The following is a 23,739-nucleotide window of genomic DNA, read 5'->3' as shown; positions in this document are numbered from 1 at the left end:
TAAATGCTGAACCAATACCACCGTTATCATCGTCATTATTATAAGTGTTCATCATGGGCTAGGTTGACCCGCTCGTGAATGGAAATGAAAATGGTGGGACGTTAATTTGGGTTCATCTTTAGTATTTACAGTTTCTCCTCCATATTTTGCAGAGTCAAGCAAAGAGCAGTTTGCCTACACCAACATTGCCGAGGAGCTGGTAAAACTGTTCAAGAAGCAAGGCGAACACGATAAGAAGGAGATGATTTTTGAAGTTTTAGCTCCTTTGGCAGAAAATGGTGAGAAATGAAATAGCTCTTTTCTTTACTGTGTCTTTTCTCAGCTGCTCTGCTGGAAGAGGTAGAAAATTGTCAGCTATTTCAAGTGACACCTCCTCCATTTCATTAGTCATACGATCGAGTCGAATGCCGTTTTTGCTACGAGGCTGAATTTACGCTGGTCAGCGAAGAGATTGTCGGAAGGGCCCTTTCCCGGAAGGGTTCGGGATTGAGAACCAGTGTGACCTTGGATGAGTCACTTAACATCTCTGTGCCTCATCTGTGAACTGGGGATTAAATACCTGTTCTCTCACTCCCTTAGGCTGTGTGGGATAGAGACTACATTTTTTCTTCAATTTGTTTATTTTTAAATGGTGTTTCTTAAACACTATATGCCAGGTGCCAGGCCAAGTGCTGGGATAGATGGAAGCTAATCAGGTTGGACACAGTCCATGACTCACGTGAGGATCCCAGTCGTAATCCCCATTTTACAGATGAGGTAACTGAGGCAGCGAGAAATGAAGCAACTTGCCCAAGGTTATCTAGTAGCCGAGTGGCAGAGCCGGGATTAGAACCCAAGTCCTCTGATTCCCAGGGCCGGGCCCTCTCCACTAAGCCGCGCCGCTTCTCGATGACTTCATCTGATTATCTTGTTTCTACCCGTGAGCTTAGCACAATGCTTGGCACTTAGAAGATATTTGTTAGATGCCATAAATTGTTGGTATTATTCTGTCACTGGGTGTGGACAGGGCAGATTCTTGAAATGTTGTGGAGGGAACGTAGGGAGGATTCAAAGTCGGATCGCCTGTGGGAGGGGAAAGACAGGAATCGTGTCCTCCGGGACACTTGGCTCCTATTTTCCTTCTCCTCCCCACTCGTCCCCCCACTTGCCTCTGTCTTAAAATGGCATCATATCACAGAGGATCGGAGGCTGGGCAAGCTAAAGGCAGAGCCGGGTAAACTCTGGCCGCCTGTCAGGGCTGTTTACCTATTATATTTGGGGCCAGGCTGTGCACGGTTGTGGGGGTGGGAGGGGGGGTTCTCTGAGGCTTTGTCCTCAAGCCCCCTCCGTCCACACACACGTGCACACACGCACACACATGCCCCCCATCCCTCCCAGAGCCCATGTCCCCAGGAGCAGAGCCGGGCTGAGAGACGCCCAGCCCCGGCTCCGGGATTGGACCAGAAAAGAAGCGGGCCACCCCCGGCCCCACAGCTGGACTCTGGAGGCCGGGCCAGGGGCCAGGCCAGGCCGTTCACCCCCCAAGCTTCCGTCGCGGGGCTGAGGAGGAGGAAGGGAGGACTAGCGGTGAGCCGTGAGCGGTTCCCGAGGGCGGGGGTTCGCTCAACTAAGGGAAAGCCCTAAAGCACGGCCTAGAGGATCGAACCCGGGCCTGGGAGTCCGGAGGACCGGGGTTCTAATCCCGGCTCTTCCACCTGTCAGTTCTGTCACCTTGGGCAAGTCACTTCACTTCTTGTCTTTTCTCTTAGCAGTTCCAAACCCAGTTCTGGACCCGGAACGTCAGTAGACCGCATCCCCTCCCAGCCTCTCCCACCCTACCTTTCACTTCCTCCTCCCATCCCCTGTCGGCTCACCTTTCTTGCCCGTGTGCCTGTACAGATGTGATTAAGCTGCAGCTGGTTGAAGCGGGCCTGGTGGAGTGTCTGTTAGACACCGTCCAGCAGAAAGTGGACAGCGACAAAGAGGACGACATCGCGGAGCTCAAAACCGCTTCCGACCTCATGGTTTTACTGCTTCTTGGAGGTGAGTGGGTTGGGCTAGTAAAAGGAGCAATCACAGTAGTAGAACAGTAGTAATTGTCATCTTAAGCGCTTATTATGTGCCAGGCACTGTACTAAGCGCCGGGGTGGATACAAGCAAATCGGTCTGGACGCAGTCCCCGTCAGTCTGTCAGTCGTATTTTCTAAGCGCTTACTGCGTGCAGAGCGCTCTTCAAAGCGCTTGGGAGAGTACGGTATAACGATACAACAGTAAAAGGATAAAGTCCCTGTCCCACGTGGGGCTCACAGTCTTAATCCCCATTTTACAGATGAGGGAACTGAGGCCCAGGGAAGCCAAGTGACTTGCCCAGGGTCACACAGCAGTCACGTGGTGAAGCCAGGTTTAGAACCCAGGTGGTTCTGACTGGGTTCTGATCTATCCACTAAGCCTGTATCCTGGGGTAGATACAAAATCATCTGGTCCCACATGGGGCTCACAGTCTAAGTAGGAGGAAGAACGGGGATCAAAACCCCATTTTGCACGTGTGGGAACTGAGGCATGGACAAGTGAAATGACTTGCCCAGGGTCACCCAGCAGTAAGCGGTGGAGCCAGGATTAGAATCCACTCCCGGGCCCATGCTCTAGTCCATACTAGTCCATGGCCATGCACTAGTCCATACAGCTTCCCGTGGCCAAAGCCAGTTTCTAGGTGAATCAGTCAGTCGATCAGTTGTATTTATTGAGTGATTGCCGTGTGCCGATCACCATACTGAGCGCTTGGGAGAGTACAGTATAGCCATATAATGAACACATTGCCTGCCTATAGTGAGCTTATAGTCTAGAGGGGGAGACCAGATAAATTGCGGATATGTACATGAGTGCTGTGGGTCTGGGAGGGGACAGATAAAGAGAGTCAAGTTGGTGCAGGAGGGAGGGGGAGAAGAGGAAAGGAGGGCTCAGTCAGGGAGGGCCTCTTGGAGGAGGTGTGTTTTCGATAAGGCTTTGAACGGGGGGAGAGTCACGGTGGGATATGGAGAGGGAGGGCGTTCTAGGCCTCTAGACTGTAAGCTTATTATGGGCAGGGAATGTGTCTGCTAATTCTGATGTATTGTTACTCTCCCTAGCACTTAGTACAGTGCTCAGTAAATTCATTCAGTCGTATTCACGGAGCGTTTACCGTGTGCAGAGCACTGTACTAAGCACTTGAATAAATTCATTCATTCAATAGTATTTATTGAGCGCTTACTATGTGGAGAGCACTGTACCAAGCGCTTGGAATGTACAAGTCGGCAACAGATAGAGACAGTCCCTGCCCTTTGACGGGCTTACGGTCTAATCGGGGGGAGACGGGCAGACAAGAATAAATGCCATTGATTGATTGATGTGGATGAGAGGTCCGAGGCGAGATAGAGGCTGTGAGGCACAGTGAGTCGGTTAGCTTTAGAGGAGCAGAGCGTGTGGGCGGGGTTGCGGTAGGAGAGTAGCGAGGTGAGAAAAGAGGGGGCGAGGCGATGGAGGGATTTAAAGCCGACGGTGAGGTGATTCTGTTTGCCGCGGAGGTGGATGGGCAACCACTGGTGGGTCTTGAGGAGTGGGGAAATACGGCCTGAACTTTTTCGTAGAAAGTTGATCCGGGCAGCGGAGTGATGTGTGGGCTGCAATGGGGAGAGGCCGGAGGCTGGGAGGTCAGCAAGGAGGCTGATAGAGTGGGGAGACGTAGGCATGTTTGAAAGCAGCTGGGGAAGGAGCATTAGAGAGCGAAAAGTTGAAGATGGCGGTCAGGGAGGGAACTGGGTAGGGGCAGGGAGAGAAGCAGGGGTGCGACGGTGTGTATCTCTCACTTGCGTAACCTCGGGCTCCATTCTCCCCCGCCCCTCCACCGCAGACGAGTCCATGCAGAAGTTATTCGAAGGCGGCAAGGGGAGCGTCTTCCAAAGGGTCCTGTCCTGGATCCCGTCCAACAACCACCAGTTGCAGCTGGCGGGCGCCTTAGCCATCGCCAACTTTGCCAGGAACGGTAAGCCCGTGCGGGTGCCATCTCTCCTCACCGTCGGGGAGAGCCGTGTCTCCCTAACGGTCCGCCCCGCGGCTCGACAGTGGCTGGCCCTCAGCCTGGGCCCCAGCCTCTTCCCCGCCGCACCCAGGGAGCGTCAAGTTCCCCCGCCCCGCCCGGGCCTGGGTCGTAAATCAGTTGGATTTATTGAGCGCTTATTGTGTGCAGAGCATTAGACTGAGCGCCGGAGAGGACAATATAATCATAAACAGACACATTCCCTGCCCACAGTGATCTTCCAGTCTAGAGGTTGTCCTCGGATCTCTCCTCTCTCCAGGCACCTCGGGGTGACTCCGTGGAGGTATCCTGGCATCGAGGTCGGGGGCTGACTATCCAGAGACAGCCCCCGGGGATGTGCGTGTGTTTTTGTGTGTTTGTTTTCTGGCTTTGGCGTCCCCAAACACTAAGAGCGGTACTCTGTTTTTTGGGTTTTTTGTTTTTTTTTTATGGTATTTGTTAAGCGCTTACCCTGTACCAGGCACTGTACTAAGCACTGGGGTAGAGACAAGCTAATTAGGTTGGCTACATTCCCTGTCCCACCAGGGGCTCACAGTCAATCCCCATTTACAGATGAGGTCACTGAGGCCCAAAGAAGGGAAGTGATTTGCCCAGGGTCACGCAGCAGACAAGTGGCGGAGGCAGGATTGGAACCCAGTCCTTTTGAGTCCCAGCTCTGCTTCTCTGTGCTCTGCACATAGAAAGCCCAGTAAACACTCAGTTAATACCGTGGATTAACTGATTGGCCTGAGACCTACCCAAAAGGGTTTCTGAGATAATTACTCTCCCATAATCGCCGAAGCGCTAAGTACACTGTTCTGCCAAGAGCAAAGACCCTAACACTTAGTACAGAGCCCCAACGCTTAGTACAGTGCCTGGCACGTAGTAAGCACTTAAATGCCACCCCCCACCCTCAGAAATAAATACTCTTGAGTCATGGATGGAGCGATGGGAGACGATGACAGTTCCACGCTCTCCGGAGAACCCCCCGCATTAGTCACCGGAATGAGCTTCCCTCCCTCCACCGATTCCTGGTGTCCCCGGTTGTCCAGCAGGCGGGAAGTCGGGGCGGGACGGTGGCCGGAGGCCAGGTGACTGGATGGTTGCGCTTTTGGCCGCCGTCCTTGTGTACGGCCTTTCCGAAAAGGAATGGGGATGGGGGGGTGGAAGCGAATGAATTCCTCGTCTCGCTCAGACGGAAACTGCATCCACATGGTGGAGAGCGGAATCGTGCAAAGGCTCATGGTCCTCCTCGACCGCCACGTGGAAGACGGGAACGTGACGGTGCAGCACGCCGCGCTCAGCGCGCTCCGGAATCTGGCCATCCCGGGTAAGGACGCCGCTCTGCTTCTCATGGTATTTACTCGGCGCTTACTACACGCCGAGCACTACACTGAGCGCTGGGGCACATACGAGGTTTTCAGGTTGTGATGCGGTCCCGGTCCCGCGTGGGGCTCACAGTCTTAATTCTCATTTTACAGATTCATTCGATCGTATTTATTGAGCACTGTACTAAGCACTTGGAAAGTACCTTTTGGTGAATTTTAGAGACGATCCCTACCCACCAACGGGCTCAGTCTAGAAGACGGACATGAATAGAGATAATTTATAATGTGTAATTTATAGACACGCAGATGAGGGCAGTGGGGCTGAGGGCGGGGCAGATATCAAGTGCCCAAAGGTCCCAGAAGGGAGAGGGAGTCGGGGACAAGAGGGCTTCAGCGGGGAAGGCCTCTGGGTGGAGATGTAACCGCAGAAATGACAAGGACAAATACTCCAAATGCCGAAAGGCTGGAGGAGCAGGATTTCAGGGTCCCGCTGTGGATCCTTCCGGCCTTCTCCCCAGAACGTTTCCGACCCTGGGAGCGTGGGCTTCGTTCCTGCCTTCGGTTCTTTATCGTCATCTCCCTCCCCCCCTCACCCACAGTTGTGAACAAAGCCAAGATGCTGGCAGCCGGCGTGGCCGAGGCCGTGTTGAAATTCCTGAAATCGGAGATGCCCCCCGTTCAGTTCAAACTTCTGGGAACGTTGAGGATGTTGATAGACGCTAAAGGTAAAAGGCAGCAGCCCTGCCGCGTATTGCGGGGAGAGGGGTCTCTCAGAGCCGGTACGGTGGCCGCTCCGGGCCACCGTCTGCCAGGGCCAGCGGCGTCCGTGTAGGGCTGATAATGGCCAGGGACCTGCGTTTTCCCCCTTCTCATCGTGACCTTTTTGGCTTCATTGGGAGACACAGTCTATTCAGGACTGACTGAATTCTGGTCACCACAAAGGCAGGCAGCGAGCGCGGAGTCCACTCGGCCCATCCCGAAGCCAACAGCTTGGATTGGCATTCGAATTTCATCCCGAACCCACTTCCCCCCGAGTCGGCTGGAGCCTTAAGTAGCCGCCAGCTTCCCAGGAGAGTGACACGGATGAGGTGGTCTTCCCCGGCCCTCATCCCAGCGGCCCCGGCCGAAGTCGGCTCTTCGCGGGCGGGCGGCGTTTCCGACCAACCCGTCCGCGCTCTTGCCCTTTGTTTCCCGCAGCGGAAGCTGCTGAGCAGCTGGGGAAGAACGAGACGTTGGTGGAGCGCCTGGTGGAATGGTGTGAAGCCAAGGAGCACGCCGGCGTCATGGGCGAATCCAACAGGCTGCTCTCGGCCCTCATACGGCACAGCAAATCCAAAGTGAGTTCCCGCGGGGGCGGGAGGCTCGCTGTGGGGGCCGGAGTTTGGCCCGCAGGGCATGCTGGGCTACGGATGGGATGCTGTGGTCTTTTCCCTGGTCCGAGGCACCCAGCGCTCGTCTCCCCGACCCGGTGCTGCGACCCGGGCAACGGATGGCAGAGATGAATTTAAATTGGTTCGAAGACGGCCAGTCGGTCGGCGAGACCGTATCCGGGCGTGAGGGTCAGCCGGGCATTCGTGGTCACTTGTCCTCGACCCTAAGTAAGGCCCCCCAGCTAATCCCCCACCCCATCATGTGGGTGAGTGAGCGGCACTCAGCCCCGGGGGGAAGGATGACCAACCTTCAGAAGGAACTGCTTTCCAGTCAGTCGGGTATTTATTGAGCGCTTACTGTGTGCAGGGCATAGAGTCAGCGTTTGGGAGAGGACAATGAGAGAGAGGTGGGTAGACACGCTATCTACCCACAAGGAGTTTTTGGTCTAGACAGGGGGAGATAGGTGCAGCAATTCGGATGGGGGAAATCGCGGGGTAGTCGGACATGTACATAAGCGCTGTGGGGCTGAATATCAGGTGTTTAAAGGGGGCCAGAACGATTGTAGATGGAGGTGGAGTGTTCTGGGAGAGATGTGTCCAGGGTGTCGCTATGGGTCGGAGATGACAGCATAGGACGAGACAGTGGCGACAGCTCGAAGCGATTTGGTGACACAGAGGGAGAGTGAGTAGAGGAAGTGAGAGCTTCATCAGGGAAGGCTGTTTTACTAGGGTTTGAAGCCCGGGGCGGGCGGGGAGACCCAGGCCAGAGGGAAGACGTGCGTACGGGGTCGCCGGCAAGATAGACGAGATCGAGGTCCAGTGAGTAGGATGGCATTAGAGGAGCGGGGTGAGCAGCAAGGTAAGGTTGGGGCGGGCAAGGTGATTGAGTGCTTTAAAGCCAGTGGTGAGGAGAAAAGCGCTCAATCCCATTGATCAGTTAGTAGTAGAGCAAATGAGAATGCTGAGGGAAGATGAGATCTTGACATCTGGGGTGTCCGCTTGGATGGAGGTGACCTTCAGGGGAGGGGAGAGGTCAGGACTGAAGAAAGAGGTCCTTGAGTCACTGAAATGGAGACGGTAGCCGAAATCGTGAGATTGATGAGTTCCTGTAGAGAGTCCAGTGAAGCAGAGGAAGAACAAAGGACCCAGCAGATTTTGTGGGATGATAATATTCTAAGGGGGATATTCTGCTTCTAGACTTAAAGCTTCTTCTCTAGACTAAGTTTTTTATGGGCAGGGAACGGGTCTATCAACTCTCCCAAGTGCTTAGCATTTGAAAGATGCATTTCTGAGCGTCCCCGCAGGGGAATATTTGAAACGCTAAGTTCAGAATCCTCTTTGACCCCTTTATGAAACTCTCCCATTCCTCCCCATCATCACCAGAGGTTGACCCAGTTGCCCCAGACTCCTTTCAAAGCTTCTCAATAACGATAATGATTTTTTTTAAGCGCTTACTATGTGTCTAACACTGTTCCAGCCAGGCACTCGATGAATACCACTGAGAGATCGACTGGGGTATCTGTGAAGTGCTCGCTAGGAACCGAGCATTGTACTGAGTTCTGGAGAAGCTTCCAGAGAAGCTTAAGTGGTTGGCATCCTGTAAGCACTTATCACAGTTATGACATTGTCATTTGCCACTTGTTTCTGTTTTCCCTCTGGTTCCCATGATTCTGTGAGTGTCTGCTTGTATCCTCCGTTATTCACTCAGTCGTATTTATCGAGCACGTACTGTGTGCAGAGCACTGTAGTCAGCTCTTGGGAGGGTACAATACAACAATTAACAGACTCATTCCCTGCCCACAACGAGCTCACAGTTTAGAGCTCACTCCACGAAGGTGACAGTTTTTTGAGGGCCGTTAACTGTTTTCCACTTGGATTGTACGGCTCCTAATCTTCACACTTCAGGCATCCAATTCCTTGCCTGTGATTCAGAGTAAACGTTCAAATTCTAACAGCAAGGCGTAGTAGAGCCCGGGCCTGGGAGTCAAAAGGTCATAGGTTCTAATCCCAGCTCCGCCACTCATTCATTCAGTAGTATTTATTGAGCGCTTACCATGTGCAAGAGCACTGTACTAAGCGCTTGGAATGTACAAATCAGTAACAGATAGAGACAGTCCCTGCCCTTTGACGGGCTTCGTCTGCTGTGTGACTTTGAGCAAGTCACTTCACTTTTCCGTGCCTCGGTTACCTCATCCGCGTAATGGGGAGTGAGACTGTGAGCCCCATGGGAGACAGGGACTTTGTCTAACCTGCTTAGCTTGTATTCACCGCAGCGTTTAGTAGAGTGCATGGCACAGAGTAAGCGCTTAACAGATACCACTATTATTGTTATTAGAATGAATCCCGGATCCACCGCTTGTCTGCCGTGTGACCTTGGCCAAGTCATTTCACTTCTCTGCGCCTCAATTCCCTCACCTGCGACATGGGGATCCAGTTCAGGTTCTCTCTCCTACTTAGACTGAGAGCACCCAGTGGAACCTGATTATCTTGGATCTACCCCAGCGCTCAGTAAGTGCTCGACTCATAGTGAGTGCTTAACAAGGACCGCAGTTATCGTAAGCGCCCAAAATATATTCCACCGTTATCATAATCAGCCCTCCAATTTACTGTGACATTTGCTGAGCGCTTACTATGCGCCAGGCACGGTACTAAGCACTGGGGTGGATCCAAGCAGTTCAGGTTGGGCGCAGTCCCTGTCCCACAGTGAGGCTCACGGTCTCAACCCCCATTTTACGGATGGGGTAACTGAGGCACCGAGAAGAGAAGTGACTCACCCAAAGTCCCACAGCAGACAAGCGGTGGAGTCGGGATTAAAACCCTTGTCCTTGGGACTCCCGGGCCCGTGCTCTAGCCGCTGGGCCACGCTGCTCGGTGGACATCATCAGACCAGTTGTAGCCTTGCCTTGGGGAAGGAAATAGGGGTAGTGTGATTCTTTCTTTGTGAAGCCAAAGTCTCTGCTTGTCACCATCTCCCCCTTCCCCCCAGGTTTCGGGGTTCCCCGCCCCCCCCCCCCCGCCGGAGTACGTCCTGGGCAACGTCTCAGCCAAGATGCCGTTTTTCCACAGGGGGCAGGGAAGCGACCATCTTGGATGAACCTGCCACAAGCCAAAATGGCTCCCTCGCACTCCGTCTCCCCCCGGACGGTTGCCCGTGAGCGGTGGCTCCGCCGTCCGGCCTCAGCCGGAGCGGGACAGGGGAAGAGGCCCGCGCCTCCCCGCTGCGGGCCCAAGCTCTTGAAGGCGTGGCCTTCTCTGCTTATTTTAGGAGGTGATAAAAACCATCGTGCAGAGCGGAGGCGTCCAGCATCTCGTCACCATGGCGACGAGCGAGCACGTGATCATGCAGAACGAGGCCCTGGTGGCCCTGGCGCTCATAGCAGCTCTGGAATTAGGTGAGCGGGCCAGGGCCCGACGCTTCTCCACCCTCTTCTCTGCCTCGGTCCCAAGACCTCCCTGCGAGAGGGCTAAGGGGCTGAGAACGAGGGGAGCCGCCCTCATCCTTCCCCAAAAGGAAGGGTCCCTCACCTTTCTCTTTCTGCCCCATCCAAACCAGTGCCAGACTCCCCGGGGCAGTCGACGCCACCACTTCCCCGCTGCGAGAACTTGGGCAAGCCACTTACCTTCTCTGTTCCTCAGTTCCCCGATCGGTGAAACGGGGATTCGATCCCCGGTCTCCCTCTTAGACCCTGAGCCCCTCACGGGGCAGGGATTGTGCCCAACCTGCTGCTGTCATACCTACCCCCGTGCTTAGTGCAGCGATTGGCACACAGTAAGCACTTACAAATGCCGCGACGACGACTTTTATTCGCCGACGGGAAAGATTCTCCAAGAGAGGGTCCGGGGCGGTCCCTCGGGGCCGGGTTCCGGAAGAAGGCTGTGCAGGCCCGCGGCACTCTCGAGGCCGTTTCCGGGTGCCCCCACCTCACGCGACACCGTTTCCTGTTCTAGGCACTGCCGAGAAAGACCTAGAAAACGCGCAGCTGGTTCAGATCCTCCACAGACTGCTGGCTGAGGAGCGCAGCGCTCCCGAAATCAAGTACAACTCCATGGTGCTCATCTGTGCGCTCATGGGGTCCGGTGAGTGTTCCACGCCGGGCCAGGGGTGCGGCCCGCGGCTACTAATGACAGAAGCCCCCATGAGAACAGAGCTCTAATCCACACTTTACAGGTGAGGAAACAGAGGCCCAGAGAGGTTAAGTGGCTTGCTCGAGGTCTTCCAGTGGGCCAGTGGCAGAGCCTGGATTAGTTGCCATGCTCCTTTTCCTCACTCACGCGCCTGAGTAAGGGAGAGTACTTGGGCCTGGGTGTAGCTCTCGTGGCTTTCACCCCACCCTGCATGGCCTGGGTTTGTACCACTGAGAGTTGCCACGGGCCAACCTGGCGTCCACAGAATTTCCCGTGGTGTCCCTAGAGCTGGACGTCACTGACCCCTGTGGGACGACTCCTCTCCCTCACGAGAAGGGGCTCGGAGTGCTAAGGTTTCTTGTGACAATTCAGCCGAGAAGACCTGAGAAGCAGCAAGGCCTCGGGGAAAGAGGCCGGGCCCGGGAGGCAGGAGACCTGCGTTCTAATCCCGGCTCCGGCACGTACCTGCTTTGTGACCTTTGGGGTAAGTCATTTACCTTCTCCGGGCCTCAGTTCCCTCATCTGCCCGGGCCTGGGTGTAGGGAGACCTGCGTTCTAATCCCAGCTCTACCACGTGCCTGCTGTGTGACCTTTGGGGTAAGTCATTTAATAATAATAATGATAATGTTGGTATTTGTTAAGCACTTACTATGTGCAGAGCACTGTTCTAAGCGCTGGGGTAGATACAGGGGAATCAGGTTGTCCCACGTGAGGCTCACAGTTAATCCCCATTTTACAGATGAGGTAACTGAGGCACAGAGATGTGAAGTGACTCGCCCACAGTCACACAGCTGACAAGTGGCAGAGCCGGGAGTCGAACCCATGACCTCTGACTCCAAAGCCCAGGCTCTTTCCATATCTTCTCGGGTCCTCAGTTTCCTCGCCTAGCCAGGCCTGGAACTTGGGAGACCTGGGGCAAATCATTTGCCTTTCCTGGGAGTCGGAAGACCTCTGGATTCTAATCCCGGCTCTGTCTCATGCCTGTCGAGCGACCTTGGGCAAGTAACTTACCTTCCCTGGGCCTTAGTTTCTTCATTCAAAGTGGGGATTAAAAACCTCTTTCTTCTGCGAAAGCGAGTCCCAGGACGAGCAGAGACTAGATCCAGTTACACTATTACCTACCCCGGGGCCTGGCACATAGTAAGCTGTTTAGTCCCAGTTTAGTAATACCCCAATTACTATTATGGGCTGAAAAGCTTTAAATTCAGGTTGAGGCAAGAGGGCTGTCAGTGACGTGCAGTAGTAGTAATAATAATAATAATAATATTAATTGTGGTATTTGTGAAGTGCTTACTAGGTGCCAGGCACTGGGGTAGATATAAGGTGATTGGGTTGGACACAGTCCCTGTCCCACATGGGCTCTCAGTCTTAATCCCCGTGAGGCAACTGAGGTCCAGAGAAGTGAAGGGACTTGCCCCAGATCCTATAGCAGGCACGTGGCGGAAGCCGGGATTAGAACCCATGACCTTCTGACTCCCAGTGGCCCTAGCCAGTAGGCCACACCGCCTCCCCACGTATGGCGGCCAGAGCTGCCGACGGCTCTTGGATCCCAAAAAGCTTCCGGGCGGCGGGTCGCCAGATGGGTCTCCCGGTGGGCTTGGGGCCTATGTGGAAAATTTTGGGGGTGGTCACCGGCAAGTGTGTGAGCAGAGAAGCACGAGGAGAGTAAGGAAAACGGGGGACCCGGAATCGTCTCCGGCCAGAGGGCCAGGGGAGGACGCGGAGCCGGGAAACAAGGCCGAGCGGTAAGGCAAGGGTGAGAAGCGGGAGAGAAGCACGGAGTTTCGTACAAGGAGGAAGGGTTGCTCCAGTGCATAGTTCAGTGCCTGGCACTTAGTAAGCGCTTAATAAATACCGTCATCATCAACAGTCACGGGGAAAAGCGGCAGTCGTTGGAGGAGGGCCCGGCCCCGACGGAGATCGCGGAAACTCTTCTGCCTTCGGAAACGAGTCTCCCGTGTTTCCGGCTGAATCCTAGAAGGCAGTAACCCTTCTTGTTTTTTCTTTTTTATGGTATTCGTTAAGTGCTTACTATGTGTCAAACACTGTCCTAAGCACTGGGGTAGGCACAGGTCAATTAGGTCAGCCACAGCCCCTGTCCCACTTGGGGCCCACAGTCTCACTAGGAGGGAGAGTAGATATCGAATCTCCATCTTACCGTTGAAGAAGCCGTGCCCCAGAGAAGTCCGCACGGCAGACAGGTGGGATTAGAACCCAGATCCTCTGACTCCCGGGCTCTTTCCACTAGGCCACACCGCTTCCCTTCTTCCTTTTACCACCGGTGCACGGAACCCCCAGTTAAGTAGAGGGACATTTTCAACCTCATCGCCCCTCGCTGTGAGGGAGGCGGAAGCGAGCGAGGAGGGCCCAAAGCGAAAGCTCCCTTGGGCTTGGCGGAAAAACCTTCTCTTCCTCAGCAGCCAAGCGTTGGGCAGAGGCGGGACTAAGACCTGTCCCCGGGTGAGGGTGCGGAGGGTGCGAAGAACGCTGAGATTGGTAGATGCCAAGCTCAACCCACCCCCCGCCCCCCCAAGCAAGGTAAGAGAGGAAGAATGAATGTCCCCTCAGGACACGGATCCTGAGGGGAGACGTAACTTGCACTTCAATCAATCAGTGGTACTTAACTGAGCACTTACCGTGTGCAGAGCACTGTACTAAGCACTTGGGAGAGGACAATATAACCGACAAGTTCCCTGCCCACAGAGCGCTTTGAAGGAGAGACAGAACTTAATATAAAGAAATTACAGAGACGTAAGTGCTGGGGGGCAGAGCGAGGGGTGGATAAAGGGGATGTTTCCCCGCTCTGAAATTCGAGGCCGGCAAGAAACGCCCCCACGTTGGGGGGTGGGGGGGGGTGGAAAGGGGCACAAATGCCGGTAGGAGGCCCCGAACCCCGACTTTCCAGAGCTCCTCCGACAGCCCTCGGAAAGAGCTTGAAAGTCAGTGCGGCAGTGGAGTGTCGAGGCTCCGTTGGTGGCCGGGTGGATCTGAAGCGGATTTTCACGTCTCCTGCCAACCTGTGACCCTGCTCTGGAGCCGAGAGGCAAGAGGAGTGGGGAACCAAACTTGACAACAGTAAGAAAATAATAATAATAATAATAATGATGATGGTATTTTTTAAGCACTTTCTTGGTGCCAAGCACTGTTCTAAGCACTGGGGTAGATGCAGGGTAATCAGGTTGTCCCACATGGGGCTCACAGTCTTAATCGCCATTTTATTGAGGCCCAGAGACGTGAAGTGACTTGCCCAAAGTCACACAGCTGGTAAGTGGCAGAGTTGGGATTAGAACCCACAACCTCTGACACTCAAGCCCGGGCTCTTTCCACTAAGTCATGCTGCTTCCCTAAGAAAAGAGGGCTCCTTGAATAATTATGGTATTTGGTGAGTACTGTGGTTCAAACACTGTGTACTCTCCCACACGCTTAAGCAGCACGGCTTAGTAGAAAGAGCCTGGGCTTCGGAGTCGGAGGACGTGGGTTCTAATCCCGCCTCTGCCACTCGGCTGCTGTGTGACCTTGGGCAGGCCACGTCACTTCTCTGGGCCTCAGTTACCTCATCTGGAAAATGGCGATTAAGACCATGAGCCCCACGTGGGACAACTTTGTATCTACATCAGCGCATACAGCAGAGCTAGGCACGTAGTAGGCGCTTAACAAATACCATAATTATTAGCATCATAGAACAGTGCTCTGCATCTAACAAGTGCTCAAATACCATTGGTTGATTGAGTGATTCTAAGCACTGAGAAGATCCTTCACGGTAATAATAATAATGGGGCTATTTGTTAAGGGCTTATTAGACTACAAGCACTGACCTCCCTCCCCCTTATCATCAGCATCATCAGTGAGGGAGATAATTTAGGCAGATGGGACACAGTCTCTGTCCCACATGGATCTACGTAGGAAGGAGACCGAATGTTGAATTGATAAACTTGTATCTCTATCCCAGCCCTCGGGACAGTGCTCGGCCCACGGTAAACGCATTAACCTAGTGGATAGAGCATGGGCCCGGGAGTCAGAAAGCCCTGGGTCCTAATCCCGGCTCTGCCACTTGGCTGCTGGGTGACCTTGGACAAGTCACTTCACTTCTCTGTGCCTCAGTCCTCTCGTCTGTAAACTGGGGATTAAGACTGTGAGCCCCACGTGGGACAGGGACTGTGTCCAACCTGATTATCTTGTATCTACCCCAGCGCTTAGAACAGTGCCTGGCACGTAGTAAGCACTTAACAAATACCACAGTTATTACAAGAACAAAAAAAAGGTACCAAAATCTCCATTTTACAGAGGAGGAACCTGTCCGTCCATACATTCGATCGTATTTATAGAGCGCTTGCTGTGTGCCAAGCTTGGGAGAGAACACCAGACAGGTTCCCGCCTACAACGAGCTCACGGGTCTAGAGGAACCCGGGAAGTGAAATGACCCTCCCGAGGTCACGCGTCCGGCAAGCGGCGGAGCCCGGTTAGACCACCCCGGGTCACCCTGGCCCGCCGGGCCCAGGCGGGATCGACAACAGGACACGACGAGACCCACTGACCGTCTTTTCCCTCGAGCGGGGCCTGGCAGAGCGTCCTCCCCGAGCGCCTTCCCCTCGCCCCGCGGGAGGCGGGGACTCCATGTTCCGTTCTGTTTTCCAGAGCCGCTCCACAAGGAGGTGCGGGGCTTGGCCTTCCTCGACGTCGTGTCGAAACTCCGCGGCCACGAGAACAAAACGGTCGCCCAGCAGGCGTCCCTCACAGAGCAGAGACTCACCGTGGGCAGCTGAGAGCGGCCCGCCCGCCCCCACCCGCAGCCCCCCGTCTCCCTCACGCTTGACCCGCAGGAGTAGAAAGTGCATGTTGTCGTCCGACGCTGGTGTGAACGTGGTGCGCTCCATGACGACGCTTCCCTCCCCGCCCCCACCCCCCATCGCGGACAACGTCCGGATCGGTCAGCGACCAGATCAGGAGGCAGCGGATCGGTCAGCGGCCAAAGAGAAGGCAGCGGGCAGGAGATGGGAGGACGGGGAGAACAGCTCCGTCCGGGGCGCGTTGGAAAGCACAGTGACGAGTGAAACGTAGCTCAGTGCCCGTTTACCCCCATTCCTGCTCTTAATGTCAAACCCGCTGTACCTAGCGGTAACTAATAAAGTGGTCACACTTTACCTCGGAGTCCGTCTCTCGCCACCACCTCCGACCGGCCAGGATCGCCCGTGGAAGAGGAGCGGGGAAGACCGGGTCGTTAATCGATCGGTGGTACGTGCCGGGCGCTTCCCGTGCGCAGAGCACGGCCCTAAGCGCCTGGGAGAGGACGACGGAACGGAATTGGAAGATACGTCCCCTGCCCGGGGCCGGGCGGCCCGGCCGCCACCGTACAGTCGCTCGGCGGTATTTACTAAGCGCTTACGCTGTGCAGAGCACTGTACTGAGTACCTGGGAAAAATAAAATGGAGCGAGCGTGCGCGGTCCCCACCCTCAAGAGGTTTATGTTCCAGCTGGGTAGTCGGATGTGAAATTACAGAGAAGGGGGCAAATGAGAATAAAGAAGTGGACACAAGTGAGTTGGGGGTGAGGTGTGACTACCTAAGAGTGTAGGGGTAGTTTAGACCGAAGTGATTAGGTTGGTCAAGGGGCTGTACTAAGCGCTTAGGGGAATACAGCGCAATAGGAAACGTAGGTGATAGGGAAGGCAGAAAAATAGGGCGGGAGAGACGAGAGGTTAGGGAAGGCTTCCCGGAGGAGGTGGTTTTCAGTAGGACTCTGGAGATGGGAAGGGGAGGACACGAGGAAGGGTTCGAACGCCAGGGAGTCGAGAACGAGGCACAGTGAGCGGGTTGGTGTGGGAGGAGCGAAGTGTCGTGTATTCGGGAAGAGAAGCAAAGATCACCCAGATATACCTGTGTACCGCGGATCGTGTGCTCAGAGAGTGAGCACACGTGAAATCCCAGAACCCCACGCTAGGAACAAGGGGTGCTAGGGGGCAGATTCGGACCCCGTTTCCCAACTCGCCAGGGAGTTAGGCAACCACCAAGGACTGAGTCCCCGCCCCGTCCTCTCAGGAAGAGCAGCTCACCGTGTTGAGATTAGAAGCCGAAGAGCAGAAATAGGCCAGGGCTCTTCAGGACTGCCCGGTTGGAGAGGGGATCTCCCTGGAAGGCACGCGCCGGGACTTCGATCGCGTGCTCCTAAGCGCCTCGTCCGGGGCTCGGCCCCCAAGGAGCGTTCGGTGAGTACCGATAAACGGATGAAAACCGGAGAAACTGAGGAAGGCAAATAGGTAACATAAATCAGACCCTTTAGAATAAGGCCCAACAGACCAGGCTGGGGAAAGCAGCGAATTGTCCCGTCATGCCGTCGAGTCGTCTCCGACCCATAGCGCAAATCTGACTGAATATTATGGTGGCTGGCCTTTAAGGGGAGCCAGGAAGAGGGCCCAGACCACTTTTCTCTGGGATTATGCAGATGAAAAAGCACAGGGTCAGGTTTCGGAGAGCTGGCAGGTGGCCATTTTGCAATTTTTCCTGCTTGGTCTGGAAGCCGGCCGGTCTTCTCACAGACCGGGATTGGGCGAGGCCAGTACAGTCCCCAGAGCAGAGGGGGGCCATCGCCCCTCGAAAGTGGACACCAAAGGGAACGAGAGGCTCAACCCATAATTGGTTGCTTCCCCGTAATCCCACCCAAGCAACCATAGATGGCCTCCCCTACCAGTTGCCTAAATCCTGCACAGCGGATTGGGGCTCCTTGGAAACAATACCTTCCTTCCTCGTTCAATCATATCTGTTGAGTGCTTACTGTGTGCGAAGCACTCCAGCCCAAAAATCTGGGGAGGAAGGAAAGGAGACATAGACTCAGCTGGGAACTCCCTTCTCCCCTATCCCACCACTCCCCACGTCATGGGTTTTGGAGCAGTTTTTGCGGGGAGGGGTTTATGGTATTTGTTAAGCACTTGCTATGTGCCAGGCCCTGAGAAGTGAAGTGACTTACCCAAGATCTCGTCTTACACTGTCGGGTCGTCTCCGAGCCGTAGCGACGCCACAGACGCATCTCTTCCGGAACCACCTCCATCTGCAGTTGTTCCGGTAGTGGATCCGTGGTTTTCTTGGTAAAAATCAGGCAGTGGCTTACCGATGCCTCCTTCCACGCAGTGAACTCGAGTCTCCGCCCTGGATCGTCTCCCCGGCCGCCGCTGCCCGGCACGGGGGAGTTTTGCCTTGTAGCAGATGGCCTTCCACCCTCTAGCCACCGGCCAAGCTAGGAATGGAACGGACAGGCCTCTGCCCGACTCTCCCTCCCGTGGCCGAGACCTGCGGAGTACCGGAAACTCTCCAGGTGCCACCCTGAGAGGGGCCCGAAGTCTCCCAGCAAGCAGTTAGCAGAACCGGAATTAGAACCTGGGTCCTCTTACTTCCCTCTAGGCCATGCTGCTACTCTGAGTTCTTGGCTGGGGTGGGGGTAAACTATTTCAACCAATCTATTTGGTTCTTGGTATAGCTGAGTTCCTGGTATTGATCGAGCGCTCAGCATGTGCAGAGCACTGGGCTAAGCACTTGGGAGAGGACAGTACAACGGAGTTGGAGGACACGATCCCACCCTCTGAGGAAGCAAATTCTCCTTCACTAGGTGGGTCGCAGAACTGGCTATCCCAGCAGGAAAGGTGGGGAAGGTGAGACATACTATTTTCAACTCCGGACCGTATGGAAGGATGGAGCGAACCCGTCATTGAGCAGGGATCGTCTCTATCTGTTGCCGAATTGTCCATTCCAATCGCTTAGTACAGTGCTCTGCACATAGTAAGCGCTTAATAAATACTATTGAATGAATGGATGAGTCTCAAAGTCACCGGGGGGGGGGCGGGGGGGGGGATCTCCTTGGTCTATCAAATCACATCCACCAGATTGCACATGGAGCAACACTCTGAATAAACGGGGAACACCTCCCAGTACCTGAAGCCATGACCGACCTCAACATAACCCAATCAATGTTCCTCCAGAATGAACTTGGGAAGAGAGCTATATACACAAAAATCAGCCAGCAGCGCCAGAAATTAAAAGGCCAGTAAATTGTGCTCACGTGAGTTTTCCGGCTAATTGTCCTCTGGGATCCACAGTGTTACAGCGATAATAATAATAAATGGTATTTGTTAACCCCTTACTATGTGCCAGGCACTGTACTAAGCGCTGGGGTAATTGGGTTGGACACAGTCCCTGTCCTACACGGGAATCACAGTCTTAATCCCTATTTTACAGATGAGGGAACTGAGGCCCAGAGAAGGGAAATGATTTGCCCAAGGTCTCACGGCAGACAAGTGACGGAGTGGCTTAGTGGAAAGAGCCCGGGCTTGGGAGTCAGAGGTCTTGGGTTCTAATTCCGGCTCCGCCACTTATCAGCTGTGTGACTTTAGACAAGCCCCTTAACTTCTTTCTCTGTGCCTCAACTGTAAAATAGGGATTAAGACTGCGAGCCCCACGAGGGACCACCTGATTAACCTGTATCCACTCCAGTGCTTAGAACAGTGCATAGTAAGCGCTTAACAAATACCAACATTATTATAATCATTGTTGTTATTATTAACACAGGTCCTTCTGACTCCCAGGCGTGTACTCTATCCTGAGTGACCAGGCAGAGATGACCCTCACCCACCTCCCACTCACCTCTCTCCGGGAACTTTTGGCCCCCCACGGGTCTATTGACCGTGACCCCATTGTGGGGCGGCGACTGTGTCCTACCCGATTTGCTTGTATCCACCCCGGCGTTTAGTACACTGCCTGGCACGTAGCAAGCACCTAACCAATACCGCAATTATTACTGACATCTGAACCTTTGAAAAAAATGGAAGACACTTCATCCCTTCCCCAGTCCGTTAAAGAAATTCTCCAATACAAGCAAACACCGATTAACACCGATTGTTAAAGAAAAAAAAAAGAAAAAGCTACAAAATGAAACAAGGAGACCCTGTTCAGATTTGCACTCGAGGAGTTGGGGGCAAATCTGAGGACAGTTTCCATCCCTTTCCATCCCTTCGGATCCATCTCCTCTGCTTCCTCTCCCACGACTGAAGCAGTTCACCCCACTGTGGGATCCTAGGAGAGGCAGAGGAGATGGTGTCTCCTTAATAGTTGAGCTTTCGTTTCCTTTTTTTTTTAGGAACGATTCTTGTTAAGGACTTACTACATGCCAGACCCCGTACTAAGCGCTGGGGTAGATACAGATAATCAGGTTGGACGCGGTCCCTGTCCCACAGAGGGCTCACGGTCTGTCAGGGGGAGGGGGATTTAATTCCCACTTTATAGATGAGTTATCTATAACTAGAGATGAGGTTCTTCATCTATAGATTTTTATAACTCTCTACATTTTATAGAAGAGGTAACATCTTAGAGAAGCAGCATGGCCAAAGCGGGTAGAGCCCGGGCGTCACAAGGAGCTGGGCTCTAATCCCGCCTCCACCACTTGTCTGCTGGGTGACCTGGGGCAAGTCATTTCACTTCTCTGGACCTCAGTCACCTCATCTGTAAAATGGGGATTGAGACTATGAGCCCCACGTGGGACAGGGACTGTGTCCAAACTGATCAGCTTGTATCTACCCCAGTGCTTAGACCAGTGTTAGATACATAATAAGCGCTTAACAGATACCATCATTATTATTATTATCCAACTGGGTGGGGGGGGTAATAATCTGGGCTCTGCCACTTGTCAGCTGTGTGACTGTGGGCAAGTCACTTAACTTCTCTGTGCCTCAGTTACCTCATCTGTAAAATGGCGATGACCTGTGAGCCTCACGTGGGACAACCTGATTACCGTGTATCTACCCCAGAGCTTAGAACAGTGCTCTGCACATAGTAAGCGCTTAACAAATGCCAACATTATTAACATTATTATTATAATCCGGTCCACGTCCACCTCCGGGCAGCTGTAGCTCTGCAACACGGATGCTAGAGGGCAGGGCCTTCAAGCTACTTAATAACTGTGGTAGTTGGTAAGCGTTTACTATGCCCCAGGCGCTGTACTAAGTAGCAACCCTGCTACTGGGGATGGGAGAGGAAAACTCACACTCATTGGAGGGTAAATGCGCACGTTTCGGTGACTACCAACCCAAGGCCCGGAGTCATCTATTTGCGTTCGCGTTGGCCTCTCGTGGCAGTTCGCCCTGCAAAAGCCCCTCGATCCGCCCGGGCTGCGGCCTCCTCCTCCGTGGCGGTCAGCGCCGACGGATACGGGCGGAAATTGGGCCCGGCGGCCGCGGGGAGTCCCGGGAACCAGGACCGGGCCGTCCCGGTCCGAAGGGCCTCCCCGGCGTGCTCCCTCGGACACGGATTTGACGAGATCCCACGTCCAGCCGTGGACGGCCTCGGGGGGCTTGGAAAACACAGCTCGCGCCGGGAACGCCGCCTGGCCGAGAGAGCCTCGTCTTCCGCCGCTCTCTTGGATTGTTGAATTTGAACCAGGTGGACGTTTCCCTGTTACCGCCTTTTTAGATTTTATCGAGGAAGGAGCCGCTCTCTCCCACCCAAAGCTTCATAAGGAACACGAAAGGAGGCAAACCCCCCCCCCCAAAAAACAGGCCCAGGTGCGGCAAACGCTAGCCAGAGCAACACAACAATGCTGATGTGGTCTTTTCTGCCACATAGGCATCCATAGGTGAGCTTCACCCTCAGCGGTGTGTTCTTGGACCACAGAGGTCAGTTTGTCAGGATTTACCTTGTCTTGTCTCATGCCGTCGAGTCGTCTCCGACCCACAGCGACGCCACGGACGCGTCTCTCCCAGAAGGCCCCGCTCTCCATCTGCCGTCGTTCCGGTAGTGGATCCACAGACTCTTCTTGGGAAAAATCCAGCAGCGGTTGACTTTCGCGGCCTTCGGCGAAGTAAACTCTAGTCTCCGCTCTCCACTCTCTCCCGTGCCGCCGCTGCCCGGCACGGGCGAGTTTTGCCCCGTAGCCGACGGCCCGCCGCTCGCTAGCCACCGGCCAAGCCAGGGACGGCACGGACAGGCCTCCGCCTGAACTCTCCCTCCCGTAGCCGAGACTGGTAGACGACCGGAAACTCTCACTTTTCAACTCTCGCTACATTTAGCTAGTGAGTCCTATACGAGACAGAGTCTCTGTCTAGCCCATTTACCTTGCGCGTGGTCAGAGTTTGGCTGCAGATAACGAGTGCTTAATAAACCCCACTTCTCTGATGACGCCAACTCCCGGCACGACGACTGGCGCTAGTAGAATACCCGCTCCTACTCCAAGGGCGACTCCGACTTCTAGGGCAATAACGGACTCCTCCGGCACGGCTTCTACCGCGACGATACGACGACGACTCGACCTCTCCAGAACGGCCGCCACTGGGACGATCACTACCGTGACGACGACCACGACGGCAACTACTACGACGACGACAATTGCCGCCACGCGGCTGCCGCCTCTACTACGGCTGCCGGTACGACGCCTCCGACCACAGCTACGGCGACACCTGACGACAACTATCGCCACGATGACTGTGACAGAATCTCCTACTAGTCATCAGGACGGTATCCGTTAAGCGCTCGCTACGTGCCGGGCGCTGTACGAGGCGCCGGGATGGATACGAGCCAATCGGGTTGGACGCAGTCTCCCGGCCCACGTGGGGCTCGCGGTCTCAATCCCCAGTTTGCAGATGAGGTCACTGAGGCCCGGGGGAAGTGAAGCGCTCGCTCAGGGTGACACAGCGGACAATGGCCGACCCGGGATTGGAATCCACGACCTCCCAGGCCCGTGCTCTCGCCACGACGCGCCACTGTTTCTCACAACTACCACAACCGCGCCAGTGACCGCTACTACAACGACCGTGGCCAATTCTACTCCGGCAACGGCACGACTGCCATCGCAAGGACGTCGTGACCACCGCTACGATGACGGCACTCTGACGACGACGATGTCGACACTACCACTACAATGACACAACTATCAGCGTGGCTTAGTGGAAAGGTCCCGGGCTTGGGGGTCGGAGGTCCTGGGTTCTAATCACGGCTCCGCCACTTGTCGGCTGGGGGACTTAGGGCAAGTCACTTCACTTCTCTGGGCTTCAGTTACTTCATCATGGAAAATTGGGATTAAGACCGGGAGGCCCGCCTGGGACAACCTGGTAACCTTGTATCTCCCCCAGCATTTAGAACAGAGGCACATAGTAAGCGCTTAACAAATACCATCATCGATATTATTATCATCACTACGACGACGACGGCACTAAAATTATGACACGATTCACTACAGTGATGACGACGATACTATGATGACGATTAGACTACTCCTTGTCTTGTCTCATGCCGTCGAGTCGTCTCCGACCCGTAGCGACACCACGGACGCACCTCTCCCCGAAGGCCCGGTTCTCCGTCTGTCGTCATCCCGGTAGTGGATCCACAGACTTCTCTTGGGAAAAATCCGGCAGTGGTTTACCGTCGCCACCTTCCACGTGGTAAACTCGAGTCTCCGCCCTCGACTCTCTCCCGGGTCATCGCTGCCCGGCACGGGGGAGTTTTGCCCCGTAGCAAATGGCCCGCCGCTCGCTAGCCGCCGGCCAAGCCAGGGACGGAACGGACAGGCCTCCGCTCGACTCTCCCTCCCGTTGCCGAGACTGGTAGACGACTGGAAACTCTCCGGGTGCCGTCCTGAGAGGGGAAACTACTGCTACTAAGAATAATTATAATAATCGTGCTATTTGTTAAGAACTTACTGCGCGTCAAGCACCGTTCTAAGCGCTGGGATAGATCAAAGCAAATCGGGTTGGACACAGTCCCTGTCCCGCGTGGGGCTCACAGTCTTCATCCCCATTTGACAGATGAGGTGACTGAGGCCCAGAGAAGTGAAGTGACTCGCCCAAGGCCACACAGCAGACAAAGGGGGGCAGTGCCAGGATTAGAACCCAGGTCTTTCTACTCTCAGGTCCGTG

General features: G+C 54.6%; 1 protein-coding gene across 3 annotated transcripts in view; it reads left to right on the top strand.

Moving 5' to 3' along the window:
• The window catches only part of RAP1GDS1 (Rap1 GTPase-GDP dissociation stimulator 1), an 89,639-nt gene extending 73,645 nt beyond the window's left edge, over positions 1 to 15,994 (top strand). For all 3 annotated transcript variants that reach the window (XM_029077010.2, XM_029077009.2, XM_029077011.2), the window contains 9 exons: positions 153 to 278; positions 1,879 to 2,022; positions 3,866 to 3,997; positions 5,226 to 5,360; positions 5,958 to 6,083; positions 6,556 to 6,695; positions 9,994 to 10,120; positions 10,677 to 10,805; positions 15,489 to 15,994. In XM_029077010.2, coding sequence (XP_028932843.1) covers positions 153 to 278; positions 1,879 to 2,022; positions 3,866 to 3,997; positions 5,226 to 5,360; positions 5,958 to 6,083; positions 6,556 to 6,695; positions 9,994 to 10,120; positions 10,677 to 10,805; positions 15,489 to 15,616 — 1,187 coding nt within the window. In that variant the 3' untranslated portion in view covers positions 15,617 to 15,994. The remainder of the gene's footprint in view (positions 1 to 152; positions 279 to 1,878; positions 2,023 to 3,865; positions 3,998 to 5,225; positions 5,361 to 5,957; positions 6,084 to 6,555; positions 6,696 to 9,993; positions 10,121 to 10,676; positions 10,806 to 15,488) is intronic.
• The last annotated feature ends 7,745 nt before the right edge of the window (positions 15,995 to 23,739 follow it).

Source organism: Ornithorhynchus anatinus, chromosome 12 (genome assembly GCF_004115215.2).
Source record: "Ornithorhynchus anatinus isolate Pmale09 chromosome 12, mOrnAna1.pri.v4, whole genome shotgun sequence".
Taxonomy (NCBI): domain Eukaryota; kingdom Metazoa; phylum Chordata; class Mammalia; order Monotremata; family Ornithorhynchidae; genus Ornithorhynchus; species Ornithorhynchus anatinus.
Note: the sequence above shows the minus strand (reverse complement) of the source record. Positions and strands in the feature narration are given on the sequence as shown.